The 15,261-nt window shown below is 53.8% G+C and overlaps 1 protein-coding gene across 1 annotated transcript in view; it reads right to left on the reverse strand.

Moving 5' to 3' along the window:
• Positions 1-15,261, reverse strand: part of ITGA9 (integrin subunit alpha 9) — a gene marked incomplete at its 5' end in the record, with an annotated part of 310,114 nt that overhangs the window by 24,689 nt on the left and 270,164 nt on the right. The window contains 3 exons of the mRNA XM_029938793.1: positions 3,473-3,574; positions 7,359-7,478; positions 9,195-9,320. Of these exons, the coding sequence (XP_029794653.1) occupies positions 3,473-3,574; positions 7,359-7,478; positions 9,195-9,320 (348 nt within the window). The remainder of the gene's footprint in view (positions 1-3,472; positions 3,575-7,358; positions 7,479-9,194; positions 9,321-15,261) is intronic.

Here is a 15,261-nt window from a genome sequence, read left to right on the forward strand (position 1 = left end):
AGCGCGGCCACATGGTTCCCACGCACCGCCTGTCAGATGCACCAGGAAGAATCACTCAAGCATGCTATGTCGCAAAAAAATGCAAATGCTCCTCCGTCTTTGGACAGAGATGTTCACACTGTCTCATGAAGGCTGCAGTGGGAGGGGACATGTGTCACTATTTAGTGGCCGGTGTTGACCACCCCTTCCAGTGCTGGGGGACCAGCCTGTGTGTGACTCTCTGTGGTCTGCCTTCCCTGGGGTGTGGCCTCCTGGTGACAGGGACGTGACCTGGTGACCTCAGCCAGTAGGAGGCAGCCCGCTGACTTCAGAGCCCGAGGCTGAGAGAAGCCGCATCCGCATCCCAGGCCTGACTGAGCCTGCGCCTTAGCCGGACCCCCCTCCCCTGCGGCCTGGCTCTGCAGGCTTCCGGCCCCTGCAGAGAACTACCAGATACCCTTCGGACCCATCCAGACTCCGCCAGACAGAGAATCCGTCCTTCCGCCTTGATCTCAGCCCTGCTCACTCTCCCCACGGCAATGACTCACTCATCTATGGACTTGTGTGTGGATCCTATTTTCTGCAACTGGAAAATATCAAGAACGCAGGTTTGCTCTGTCATTCCCACCGGCTTCTCATCCCGCCCGGGAAAGGGGCTGGGGGGTGGCGAGCAGGAGCAGAGCCAATTCTGCAGATTCTTGGCTTGCCTTGGGGGAGTTCCTGGCCTTCGTTGTTGGCAAATCTCCCCGAAAAGAAGGGCCGGGTTGGGGCGCCCGGGGGGCTCAGTCGGTTAATCTGACTCTTGATTTCGGCTCAGGTCATAATCTCACGATCTGTGAGTTTGAACCCCGCATTGGCTCTGTGCTGACGGGGTGGAACCTGCTTGGGGTCCTGTCTCCCTCTCTCTGTGCCCCTCCCCCGCTTGTGCTGGTTCACTCGCATGCATGCACTCTCTCTCAAAAATAAATAACCATTAACTTCAAAGCAGAATAGGAAACTCCGAATACTATTTGCACCTGGAAACCAGTATGGACTCTAAAGCGGCCAGTCTCTCCCGGAGCTCCCGGGTTTGGATCTGTGCAGGTAAGCCTGGTGGGGCTGGTCTAGAAAGTTCCCTCCAACTCTGTTTATTTTTTTTAATGTTTTTTTAATGTCTCTTATTTATTTTTGAGACACAGAGAGAGACAGTGCGAGCAGGGGAGGGGCAGAGAGAGAGGGAGACACAGAATCCGAAGCAGGCTCCAGGTCTGAGCTGTGAGCACAGAGCCCGACGCGGGGCTCAAACCCACCAACCGCGAGATTATGACCTGAGCCGAAGCCGGACGCTTAACTGACTGAGCCACCCAGGCGCCCCCAGCTCTGTTTATTAATAATCCTTCAAAAATCTGTCCATACTTCTAGGTATTTACTCAAATACTTCATAAAGCACCCAGACCATAGCATTAAAAAAACCCCCAACAAGTCCCAGGATAATCACTAGATTTCCCTATGGGTGGAATGCACCACCACATTCCGTGGTTACAGATCGGACCGTTTCCTCCTCTCACCCACGCCCTGCTCCTTACCGCTGCAAGGGCACTTCCGGTTCCTTCCAAAGCCATCAGAATCTGGTACCTAATCTAAAATCTTGGGAAGCTCTGCCCAGTTTAAATTCGGTGGCTCGCCTCCATGGAAATTTCCCCTCAAATAGATGGCTGCCAGAGAGCCAGGCATTCAGAAGAGTCACGCAGGGAAGAACACGTTTGTTCTCAAAAAGTGAACCTTCCTACTCAGGAAAGATTTTTTTTCCTGCCAGGAAAGTTGAGAACAGGCTGTAGGACTTCATCTTAGCTCATGGGCTGAAAAGGCGAAGTTCTGGAAAGGAGAGGAGGGGACCTTGTAGGTTCTGACGGGTGAGGGCTAAAGAAAAACGAGGGGAAATGAGAGCGTCTTCCGAAGAGCTCTTGATAAAGAAAATATCAGCACAGTGCTCAGAATGGAACAGTAATGAATGGCAGTGGCGTTCCGGGGGCGTCGCTGACTCAGAGCCAACAATGGGGGTTAAGCAGTGTCTCCCCGGATCCCACAGCTCAGTGCTCTCAGCGCGGGCCAAGCGCAGGTTGATTCGTTTTTCGTCTACACAAGGGATTCCACTCGCTAAGTTACATCCCTTCGCTCCTCACTGGGGACACTGTGGCCTCCCCAAACACTCCTCACCTCGTGTATGTCTTTCACGTTGTAAAACTTCAGACCTATGACAATGAGCGACGCATTACGGTCCCCTTCACGTCTCAGGTGAAGGTCTGAATGAGCAGTGACGCGGCCTAAAGGCAGCGAGGAGAAGGCGAAAAGCAGCTCCCAGCACCCGGCCGCGCTCCCCCTGGAGGGGGGGACGCCGGAGCTATTCCAAGCCATCCTTTTTGGCTTCCATTCTGAAAACTAGTGTGGACAGTTTCTCAGAGTGGACAGCGGAGTCAGCTCTGCACCTGGCGGCCCTTCCCCCGCCCAGAGCACGGAAAGCCCAAGCCCTGTCACACCCTCCCCCGTCCCCAGGGCCACCTGCGGTCGGCACTGGCTGATGCCCTGGCTCTGGCTCACCCCACACGGGAGCAGGACAGAGAAACTTATTTTTTAAGGGTCTTATAAGAGTGGGCTTTGGTCCGATCCACATCTAACATTTGGACACGTGGTGCTTCCGTTGTTGGGGGAAAGTAAGTTGCCAGCCCTCTCTTTGTAGGGACGTCATTTCTAAGACCTTATCATATCTGTAAATCTGTCACGGCAACACTGACTCTTCCAAGAGTCCCTTGGGAGGAGGTGAATTCCAGGGAAGGAGATCAAAAATGTAGTGTCGCTGCCCACCTCCATGGCAAAACGCATTCACGGGCTGCTGCCTTGACCCTTTCTATCGGCCTAGGATCCAAGTGTGGGGGTCCAGAATGCGCCTCCCCTCCCAACCTTTGAAAACCAGGAAAAGACAGCGCCATCCCAAGGCCACGCCTCCCCTCCAGCCTCGCCCGCACCCCCCCCCCCACGCCTCCTGGCAGCCACGCACCCGCTGGCCGTGGTGCAGGGCAAGGGGGCAGAGAGGGAAAGAAGGTTGTAGGGCTTGGAGATTTGGATGTGACTGCCTGAAAGTTATTCAAAGCGCTTGTTTGTAAGATGCCTAGTGTTTATCCATGGAGCAACATGATTGGGGAGGCAGATGAGGTTTCAGGGAAAGGTCTGAGAAAGATAAAAATAATCTTGGCTTTCAGAGTGGAAATCCAAGCCCTGTCAAGGGTACTTCCAGACTATTTTTCTGTGGCCGGTCTTAGCAGGGCGCCTTCCCATAGGGACGGCACAGTGGAGGGCAATGCCAGCGCAAGAGCAGACTCAGAAGCCGTCCGTGGTCGTGGGCCCACCGCAAAGCCACCATCTTGGCTTGGAGGCCACTTTACCCTCAAATTCGAGTACCAAGCCACCCAGATTCCCTCACCTCCCAAGAGGGCTGCCCTCGGGCTGGCTGACTCACCATCATCTCTTCCGGGTTCCCGCTGGCTATCTCCACCACCCTCAGGGCGGCGTCCACCTTGACCTTGGCACGGGTCATGAACTGGATGACAGACGAACTGTCCTGGGGAGGAAAAACACAACTCAGTGACAGAGTTTTTCAGTGACAACGGCTGGGCCTCAAAGTGGCAGGCAGAACTGAATTTCAAGATTCCATCCACGTGGGCCAGACAAAAATTTTATCCCTGAACTAGCCTCCCCCCACCCCCATTTCAGGCATCCACATAAACAGAGGTTTCCAGGCTGTCTCCTGAGAATTCCTTCATACTCTGGGGGATGCTGAAAAGCTGAGGTTTTGCCTGTCGTCAATACAGGCGAGCCTGTGTGCTGTGGTTTCCAAGTGGAAGAGCCAGATATTTGGATATGGATATTGACATATTCACAAAGAGTAGAAAATAAATAAAGCTGTTTAACTGTGCACCACAAATCCAGGCTGGGCATTCCATGGAAGGCGTCTGATTTCTATTTCTCAAGCATCTTCCTGCTCTGACCACAACCCTCAAACCCCTCACATGAGTTACGTTTAACTCTTTCTTTACCCTTAAATGAGGCTGTCTGGTCTTGACCAACCATTTATCACGGAGGGAGGGTACTGGATGGAGGGACGGGGAAGGGAAGCATCTGGCTTATAAATCAGGCTGTGGCTCGAAGAGCCAGGAGACTGGGGTGGGCGTGGGCACATCTGTGACTCGGGAGGAGCCCACCAGCCAGATGCGGTCAGAGGCCTCTGTGTGGGCTCAGATCCCGATAATGGGAAAATGGCCTCCAGGCAGGGATGGAGGAGGGATCCGGAAGAAGACGGGGCAAAAGTACGGCTCAGGGAAGGGTCAGAACCTCAAGCCAGTGGTACAGACGGTGCTGCCGTGACCGTGGGCAGAGGGGTAGCTCGGCTTCCGGTGGGGAAAGGGGACAGGCGGGCATCCGTGGGGTGGCTGGGCCCTGCTGCCAGGGGCCTCGCAGCACGGCCCCCCCCCCCCCCCCCCCCCCGTCGGCCTGCCACAGCAGGAGCTACACATCGGACGCCAGCTCTGACCCACGTCCGATACGACCCCCCGGGTGAAAGAGGAGGACGCCCGCACAGAAAACAGTGCCCCCTCGTCTCTGCCAAAGAAGCCAGGGACCCCCCTGGGGGGCGCACGGGGATGCCACTTTGCGTGCTCCACCTGGGAGCCAGGCACTCCGTCTGACTGCTCCGCTGTCAAACAGCAATGACCCGATTTTCAACGCGCTGGGGAGCTCGTCCCTGAGCGCTCGCACCCGGCGGTACATGACTCTGTGTGCAACTCATCGTTCACTAACTTCGGAGTCTGTAAATGTGCGGTTTTGGGGGCGGGATGTACTGTGTCCGCCGTCTTGGGTCTCCAGCACCTGGATGCTCGTAGTCACGAGGAGAGTAACAGCGACGATGGTGACGGTCAGGGTTAAAGGCGCAGCAGAGGAGAGCCCGCCGGGACAGGCCCCTGTGGTCAGACAGGCGCTCTCTCAGAGAAATCTGAATCCTCTGATCATGTAAAAAGTCAGACCCTGCTCCTCAAAGGAAAACTTGTGAAGATCCAAACAATAAAACCTCCAATTCCCTTGTCTGGGGCTGGACCTTGAGGTCAAAGGAAAATAAACACCACCGAGGCCCCACAGACCACAGGGCTGGAGCGGCTCCATCCCTGAGGGAGGCGGGGGCTCAGTCCCCGCGGGAGGCCGCGGTGGCTTTGGCTTCAGGGGCCTGACGCTCTGCGCTCCCAGCTCCGGGAGCCGCTGGGGCCCATCTGGTGCCGGGTCAGCCTCACCCTAGGCTCTCCTCGGCACCTGATATCTCTGGTTTCTGCCGAAAGGGCAGGTTCAGGGACAGCGATCCTCCCACACCTACACAGGACGCCCCACAGCTGTCTCGGGGCGCAGACGGGACTGGACGGCCCTGGGGCACAGCAGTCAGGGGGACGTGCCCCCACAGGCCACTGCCAGGGAGCGCGTGCAGGAGGCCCGGCCGCTGAGCTGTGAGGACGGAGGGCAGAAGCGAGGGGCAGGCAGCGCCCTCTGTGCGGGGCGTGAGGAGGAGTCAGAATGGCTTCCCTCTCGCCGTCCGGGCCTTACTGACCGTGGCCTGGGGCATGAACTTGTCAAGAATATGAACAGGGCAGGTAAGTCTATGGAATCCTGGTCTTTCAGCCTGACCCAGGGGACCCACGTTGGCAAGGCACTTCCTGCAATGCGGGGCTTCTAGACTCCCTTCTGGAACCACAGGATGGCCACTGGGACTCTAGCTCGTGCCTCGTCCACTCCCAGTGCTATCTTTTTTTTTTAAGGTTTATTTATTTATTTTGAGAGACTGAGTGGGGGAGGGGCAGAGATTGAGGGAGTGAGAGAGAATCCCAAGCACGCTCCTTGTGGACAGCACAGAGCCCGATTTGGGGCTTGAACTCATGAATCTTGAGATCATGACCTGAGCTGAAACCAAGAGTCTCGGGCTTAACCAACTGAGCCACCGAGGAGATGAACCCTCCCCCTCCCCCTCCCCCCAACACCATCGTTTTTTTTTTTAAAGGGAGAGGTGCAAAAGGGAAATACCGCTGTGAGAGCCCCAAACTGGCCCCAAACTGGCTTGCCTACTGCAAGGAAATGAGGAAAGGAAGATTGTGCACAGCTCTCCCGGGGTGGGCGTGGACCCCCACGGGAATGTGGGCGAAACGTCTTGTTTCCCTGGTGCCTGTGACTTCTCAGGCCGCCTGCTACCGCCATGCCTAATTTAAAACTAGCATCGGAATGACTTTTCTAAAGATACTCGTTCAGGTTTATGCTAACACACGCAGCTTTTCCAGAGGAAAATGATAGAATCTCTGTGGCTAACATGCGGATTTTATTTTATCTTCCCAGGGGATTCTTTCTAGAGCAGCTTGCTGGATGTGGCCTTTCCAACTCAGCAGCTCTTACGCTAAAATAAATCACAGTGAATTTGAATGACATAGTTTAAGAACCAATGATTCCCTGACTGAGGTCTTTTTAAACGAACCACTTCTGATAAACTCATAAACGCGAAGGGACCTGAAGATCACAAGCTGGACTTCCTGAAATAAACTGTCCTCTAAACAAAGGACCGGCAAACTGCCACCCATGGGTCAAACAGGCCCTCGGCCTGTTTTTGTAAATAAAGTTTTATTGGAACACAGCCACGCCCACTGATTTGAGTATTGTCTATGGCTGCTTTCACAAGACAAGGGCCAAGTTGAGCTGTGACACAAGACCCTATGGCCTGAAAAGCCAGAAATATTCACTACCAGCCCTTCCCAGACAAGGTCTGCCAAGCCCGATCGAGCCCAGGTCCGCAGAGCAGGACTGGTGGCCTCACCGGGAGCGTGTCAGAACTACGGAATCTAGACTTGGCCCTCAGGAATCTGCATTTTAACAAGGTCTCCAGGTCACTGGGATGCAAGCTGAGGTCGGAGAAACTTAAATGTGTGAACAAAACACCTGGGGACCTTGTTAAACTGAAACGCTGATTCGGGAAGTCTCGGGTGGAGCCCAAATTCTGCAGGTCTTTTCTTTTTAGATTGCACATTTCCAACACGCTCCCAAGTGCTGCTGACATGCTGGTCCTCAGACAGCACTCGGAGTAGCAAGTGTCCGTGTCCCCCCCGCTTCCCCGCGCCCCCAGCACCGTCCAGCCGCAAATTACCAGCGGCGCTTGCCAGAAAAGTTCTAAAAGGGGCAGGCAGTGTTTCATGAGAAAGCCTGCTCCCATGCTTTTCTGTTTCTTTTTTTCATGGCTGGATAACACGGGTTTCTTTTATGGTTTTAAACTAGAATGGACTGCCGAGTTAGCTGACATGCCGCGTATGTCACAGAGTATTAATTACCTTCTTCAGTATTTCTGTGTTCAGCAGCAGGTAGATGTCTATAGTACGACTTTCCTCTTTAGCAAGCGCGCTGAGGTTACAGTGCATGGTTAGGCAAGAAGTTCCCGGCTTTTCACAGTCCTGAGAAGGAAAATCAGAGAACCTTCACACGGGATGAAGAACAAAGACGAACGCTCAGCAGTTTATGGAGGAGACTGGAGAGGGAAACAATCCCCGGCAGAGAATTCCAAAGGAAGACTGCAATCCTTCCTCCTGCCACCAGAGGGCAATGGAGGGATTTCCTGCCCCGCAGGCACTGGTCGGCCTTCGAGTCCAGGGAATGGAAACTTCAGTGGGAAAAAGCCCGCCCACTACTGCGCTGCGCTACCAAAACAGTGGATTTCGCAAGGATAGATCCCTGTTTTCAGAAAGAAGCACATTTACATATTCCAAAGCATTGTTAGGAGTTTTGAACACAGGATGCGTTTCCTACATTCTGTCTTCTCTGCCTGTGGAGCGGCAGACACGGTTTCCTGCTCCTTTTCCAGGTAGAGCAGATTAGAGGGCTAAGAGGTCATGTGACTCAAGAAACCGGGAGGAAAGAAAAGCCCGTTTGGCCGAGGAAATACGTGAATCACCGGCAGAAACCTAAATTCCAAGTTTAACTTACAAAAGAGGAACGCTTCTGTTTCGTTCGGTAAAATCCAAAACGCGCACACGGGCCTGCACGCGGTTTCATGGGCGGGCAGGACTGTCAGAGCTGTGTCTGTGACCCTACAGATACCACTGTCCTTAACAGCTCTACGGGCTTTTAAAAATAGTGGGATCATCAGCACTAGGTAAGTTAAAAACAAAACAACAACAACAAAATAAAACAACCCACACTCCACGTGGAAAACAGCCCTCCTTTTTTTTTTTTTTTTTTTAGGAAAAAAGAGAAAAAGGAAAGTGAGATGCACCCATCCTGAAATAAGGAGCTAAAGAGATACAACCAAATACATGGGGAGTGAGGCTCTAGGAAAGCACACAACTCCCCCTCCAATACCTTCACTTAAAAAAACTGGAGGTATGATTTACACAGAGTAGATGGAATAAATCTTAGGGCCCATCATGATACGTTTTTCACGTTTATCCCGAGATCAAGGTGTAGAATTGTGCCCTCTCCTGGGGACGTTCCTTCTAACGCAGCCCCTACCCTGACCTCCATCACATCGCTGGTCTTGCTATTTCTGAACTCCATGGAAGTGCCGTGCCACCCTGTGTGCTCTGGCCCAGCTTCTGTCAGGCACTCTGACGACTGTGAAGTTCATCCACGCCGCCGCGTGGGGTAGTGTTCACGGCTCTGCAGGGTTCCGGCGTGTGCGGCTCCTGTCGATGTGGGTCTGGGCTGCCCCCAGCTTTTAGTTCTAAGACTGCTGTAAACCTTGACTGTATCTTTTAGGGGACATAACACTCATGTCTCTTGCGGGCACGCCCGGGGGCGGAGCTGCCGGGCCGCAGGATACAGGGGTTTAGTTTGGGGGGAGACTGCCCGGGAGTTTTCCCGAGCGGTCACAGAACCACGGCTGTTGATTAGATTCATCCTAGTTGGAGAAACGTTTCACTCTGTGCGTGGTGGGTTGCAAAGATTTCCCCTTTGCCAGGCAATGGAATTTGGAATGTAAATCTAACACTTTGATTGAAACCTCAGGCTGAAAAGCCGGGATTGACCACAGTCCTTGCGACTTCAGACGTCAATGGATTAAAACCAGATCTGGGAACTCAGAAATGCCAAATAGAAAGCCAGCCCCTCTATCTCACGCCTGCCTTCCTAGTGAGGACCACCCACATGAACCCAGCCAGGACGCAAGTTCTTACCAAGACTTTTCTTCCAGACTTCGTGAAAAAGGCAAATATCGTATGGAAGATATTTTCTTGCTCTTGAGGGATGACGCAGGGCGTTGGGTTTTTTGGGAAAGAACAGTTTCCCTTCTCTTGGCCCACCTGAAAGTGAAAAGAAATTGGTCACGGGGGTCCATCCCAAGAATGAATTAAGCGCCGGAATCCCTTTCTGCAAAGCCAGCGCTTTGCCCTTGTCCGCTCTCTAGAGGACAAGGTCGCCGCAGAGCTACGGGCAGGAGCAGTGGCCCCAGTCGGGCCAGAGGGTCCTGAAATACCGGAGAGGAGCTGGCTCGCACCGTGGAAATGAAATGGGGCTAGGAGACGGCAAGACGTAAGGAGCAAGATGAACCTTATACTCCGCAGCCTCCGAAGCACATGTATCCACGTCCTGGCGGCTGGTCTCGGAGTCGAGGGTTCGTGCCCTGTGTCTACGGAGGAGACCGGGCTCCAGTTATGTCCTTGCCAACAGTCAGAGTCTAGAAGCCACGTCCGAACCCAGGTCTTCCAAGACCAAGCCTTCATGCATGGTGCACTGCCAGAGATTTTCAAACCGTGTTCCCTGGAACCCCCTGAGTCATCCCCTAGAGAGGCATCCGGCAGGACGTCTGTGGGCCCCACTCTGCTCCAACCAGGGTGTCAACCACCTATAATGTCCTTTAAAACCAGAGTTCTGCTACCAAAAAAAAAAAAGAAAAAAACCAAAGAGGCTGGGCAGCCACCACGCGGAGCCGCAGGAGACCGTCCGTGCCGTGAGCTCCTGGCCCGTCACCTGCTTCCGCTTCTGCCGAGCAACATTAACAACAACAAACCGCAACAACAGTGCAAGTCTTCCCCGGTGGTTTCTTTAGGAACAACTTATTTTTGAGGTCGAAATTGAGGACATGTGATCGTCATCACATAAGTCTGCGGGTCGCTGAAGACTGGACATAACTGAAGGTCGAGTTGGAAAATGTGTAACTAGTGAGGACTGTGTAATCCCTTTCCCAACCAGAATCGTCTGTTTAAATCAAACCCTCTTATCTTGAATGCTCTTGAGAATATAGTGTGTTTGAATTTATTCAAGAATGTGTCAGGGGCCCCTGCGAGGCTCAGTAGTTGGAGCATCCGACTCTTGATTTTGGCTCAGGTCATGTTCTCATGGTTCGTGGGTTTAAGCCCCACATTGTGCTCTGTGCTGACGGTGCTGAGCCTGCTTGGGATTCTCCCTCTCCCGCTCTAGCTCTGCCCCTCCCCCACTCAAACATTAACAAAGAAAAAAGAATGTTTCAACTTCCCATTCAAGGTAGGGAGCAAAACTCAAAATTTTTACATAAAGAAACTTCTATCTTAAGCCAACAGTGCTAATAATCTTTTAATAACCAACTATAAAATAAGTCCCCCGAATTTGCTGCATTAACCTCGATCTTACCTTTGGTCTAAACTCATATGCCAGGATTTACTATATATGTCTGAAAACAAGACGAAGGCCTATTCCTCAAATTAATTATTAGAAAACAGTGCTGCCTTTACAACTTTCTCTGAGTTTAGGATTTACTCTTTAAGAATGTGTCATTATTTGCTACTGTCTCACTCACTCTGTCTGAACCACAGAATCTGGGAAGATACATCAGCCTAAATCAGTCTCAATCAGAGCTGCTTTGGGCTGCTTTTAGAGGTACCTAGAGTGAGTACAGCAAACTGTGAGAACTATTTTAAAAATTGCTTTTTTAAATTATTTTTGAGAGACAGAGAGAGACAGCATGAGCAGGGGAGGGTCAGAGGGGGGGGGGCGGGATACAGAATCTGAAGTAGACTCCAATGCAGGGCTCGAACTCACAAACCATGAGATCATGACCTGAGCCGAAGCCACGTGCTTAACCCACTGAGCCACCCAGGCACCCCTGTGGTAACTATCTTAAAACCCCTTTTAGAAAGCAAAACACAGGCCGCTTATGTAGTGAGGATCACAAACGATCACAAGACAAATGGGAAAATGTGCAGCAATGTTATGCAAATGAGCATTTGCCTTTTGCAATAAAATTTCAACAAGAAGCTTGGATTCAAAAGGAACTGAATTTCCTGCCGCACCTGGCTGGCTCAGTGGGTAGAACATGCGACTCTTGATCTGGGGCTCCTGAGTTTGAGCCTCATGTCGGGCGCAGAGAGAAGTTAAAAATAGTCTTTAAGGGACGCCCGGGTGGCTTACTCTTGGTTTGGGCTCAGGTCATGATCTGGTGGTTCGTGCATTTGAGCCCCACATCGGGGTCTGTATAGACGGCCCACAGCCTGCCTGGAATCCTCTCTTCCTCTCTCTGCCCCTCCCCTGTGCTCAAGCACACGCACACTCTCTCTCTCTCTGCAACTGCATAGTTGGGGGTCAATATTCTAAGTTGATATTATTTAATTCACGTTTCTAACTTCTTTTGTCAAGGTAAAATTCATGTTCACTAACATGCCCAGATCCCACGGGTGCAGTGTGATGGGGTCTGACAAATGAAATCACCCACATCACCACCACCCCACTGAAGGTACAATCTGTCTCTCATTCCAGAAAGTTCCCTCTGGCCTCTTTCCAGTCCAGTCCCATCCCCTCCCTCCAAGCAATCCCAATTCTGATTTCTGTTAAGTTGGCCCGAAGAAGTGCTGGATGCACCCCACCGGGGAAGCGGGGGGCTGGATTACACGTTTCGTTCACTGAGCGTCTGGGACCTGCTCGTGTTCTTAATTCCACTCGTTTCTCGTTCTGAGGCATCCCCCACTTAACCTGTCTTCTGGAGGGACCTTCGCTGGAAGGTCACTGGGAAACGGTCCTTCTGCAGGCCTGGGGAGGCACACAGCTCTGTGAGGGGATGCCACCTGGCCCCACGACACGACACATTGGTCCGGGTTTAGAGAAACAGGATCCCTGAATCTTGTGGGATGCATCTGTCCCTAATCAAAATCAGGGATGGAGGCAGAGTTCCTCCTGGCTCTGCGAACTGGTGCGTCGGGTCTCGAGGCTGGGGAGGACGTGAGGAACAGCCCCCACAGGGCAGGAAGCAGGGAACAGCCGGGCGGGGGGGGGGTGCAGCAGCCGGAGCCGTAGTGTGGGCCTGGGGGGGTGGGGCTCAGAGTGTCCCACTCCTCTTCCTCCCGGGGTCCTGGGCTGCCTGCAGACAGGGTGCCACTGGTGATGTGACGTGATCCCACGTGACATCTGATCTGCCCGCGGAGTCCGGAGAAGGGAAGTGGAGGCCGAGTCTGCGGTGAATGAAAATCTCAGCCACTTGTGCTCCCGACTGTGGTAACACGGGGATCATTTCAATCAGGGAAAACGACATTTTTCTGGGAGGTTCTGGGGGGTCCTCTTTCAAAGGGAGACTGAAGGTTGCTTGGTGCTGCATGGGTCTGGGTCTGGTCGCCTGCTCCTGCCACAGATGCTCCGTCAGCTAGAACTGAGCAGCCCCTTCCCTGTCCGGGTCCTACGTTGGGGAGGTTTGTGCACAACAGACGCAGTGACGCGAACACTCGTGCGGCCCTTGCTGTGTGCGGGCTCTGGGTGCTCAGCACACGTGCGCTCGTGCGGTCCTTACCCTGCGAGGTGAGTTTTTATCACCATATCCATTTTACAGATGGAGAAACTTGAGGCAAGAGGAGGATGGATGACCGCCTGAGGTCTCTCAGCCAGCTGGCCGGCCAGCTCCAAATCTGGAACTCATAACCGTCTCCTGCCTCTCAGCCACAGAGGCGGCTGGGCTAGGGGGGCAGTGGTGGCCGGGCGGAGGTGGGGGGCAGACCTTCCTGTCCCTACCTTGATCAAGAGGAAGAAAGCACTAGCCTGAAGTCTAGGAGGCCCAGAATCCTTCATCCAGGCCCATTTCGGCCACTGTGGCCAAAGAATGCCTCCTGGCCAGAGTGAGGGCGGTTACAGTGCTTGCTGGCTGGGGGGCAGGCTCTCCGGGCTGTCTTGGCCTGGAGGGGGAACAGAACCTCCTGGAATGTGGTTTCCGGGAGGCACTTGGCCATCGCACAGCTCCTTGGCCTCAGCTGACAGATAAGGAACCAGCGGCCCGGAGTTTCAGGACCTGTCCAAGGTCATGTGACTGGCTGGCTGCTGGCGGCCAGAAGCACCGGGAAGGAATCCTTGGTGAGCCCTCGACAGTCCCTCCTAAGAGCTGCCAGTTAGGGTCTCCAGGGTCTCAGCGTCCTTGTGGCAAATAGGGCGGTGGCCTAAATGGTTGCTAAGGCTGTCTTCACCTGCTTTTTCCACACTTTGAGGACTACTGCGCATTTCGTAAGAACAGGGGCCACCTGATCTCAGCAAACACTGACACCCCACCCCCGGCTTGGTTATACATATTCTTTGCATACATATTCTTTAAATTTATTTTGGGAGGTAGGGGGAGGGACAGGGAGAGACGGGGAGAGGGAAAAATCTCAAGCGGGCTCGGCACTGTCGCACAGAGCCTGGCGAGGGGCTGGATCTCATGAACTGTGAGGTCATGACCTGAGCTGGGATCAAGAGTCGGACGCTCATCCGACTGAGCCGCTCCTTTGCTTAAAATCAAAGGGAAATACTGTTTTCTTCTTGCTTTGCAGACAATGCGAACACCACAGTGCTCATGTCCAACAGACTAATTTCTGTGGCCGGCCAGGGACTCTGCGGCCGCTGCCCCCTGCTCATGCCTGCCCACTCAGTTCGCATCTACTTTCCAGACTGAGTCTAAATGCTTCCCGTGACACGGCTGCTTATCTCCCAGGGCCCTTGGGAGCTGGAAGAGCCCATGTCTATCGGAATGTGGATAATAGGTCTTCAGCAAACACACACAACCAGGACAGGCGATGCGGGCCGCGTGTCAAGGCTGGGTTCTGCCAAGGCGGCTAAGGGTTTTCTGCTGGCATTTGGCCTCCTTTACTCCCCTCGTCCCGACCCCGAAAAAAACACTGTGTGAGTCAAACCCGAGAGACGGCGGTGATCTGGGAAACGGTCAGGAGCCCAAGGCCACTGCGCACATCACCTGATGGCAGAGTCCAAGCCAGCCTCGGTCCCGATTCGTGGCCGACACCCTCCAAGTCCCAGGCGTGTCTGAGGCCCAAGTGCTTGGTCCACTCCGCACGGCCTGGCGAACCTCCCCTCATGAAACACCGGGTTCAGTGTGTGAATCGGGCGATTGCACACACGCGATGCTGCAGAAGAGACTCCGTCTTTTGTTCTGAACGTTACCATTCGAAGGAACGTCTAGAGCTTTTACTGAAGACGCTCCAGGCTGTGACGGTCTGATCAAGGGGTTGGAGGAAACAAGCATTTCCACATGTGGCCTCAGGAGACAGGTCTGCACAGGGCACCTCAGAGTTGTTTGCTGAGTTAGAGAGGGGACACGGGTCTCTCCCGGGCTCCCAGAACAGAGCCGCCCTAATGCAGCCCTTGTCCCTTGGCCTGAAGACTGGGGGGGACAGAGAAGGCCTCCGATCTGTTTTCGGAGTCTCATTCCCCAAGCGTATCACCCTCGAAACCAATTCCTGTTGCTCAAGGGTCCGTCCCGGGGCTGAGTTCAGATGCAGACAGGAGTAACGGCCGCTGGTGCGGGCGCTGCTCTAAAAGCCGTGGCGGCGCCGCGGTGGCTCAGCTGGTTAACGTCCAGCTCTTGATTCCGGCTCAAGTCATGATCTCATACTCACGAGATCACGCCCGAGCCGGGCTCTGCCCTGAGCCTGGAGCCTGCTTGGGATGCTCTCGGTCCCTCTCTGTGCCCCTCCCCCACTCGTGCTTTCCCTTTCAAAATAAACAAACTTAGAAAACCCCCATCACCAGCTACGGCACATACCGCATCCTCACAGGACCCACGCACCGAGGCACCGCTCCCAGGCGGCCACCATATAACTTACTGTCCAAACCAGGGTGTTTGTGAGTGAAGTGGGAGAGTCTGCGAGACACAGACACGGGTCAGGGCTGTGCCAGGCGGAGTGGGAGGCTGGTCTCCTCAAAGTTCACCCCCACTTCACAGATGAGAAGACTGAGACCCAGAGAGGTTAAGTCGCTGGCTCCTCTGACTGTGGGTGGGGCGCCATCTCCAAAGCTTTCCCC

The sequence above is a fragment of the Suricata suricatta genome, chromosome 5 (assembly GCF_006229205.1).
Source record: "Suricata suricatta isolate VVHF042 chromosome 5, meerkat_22Aug2017_6uvM2_HiC, whole genome shotgun sequence".
NCBI lineage: Eukaryota > Metazoa > Chordata > Mammalia > Carnivora > Herpestidae > Suricata > Suricata suricatta.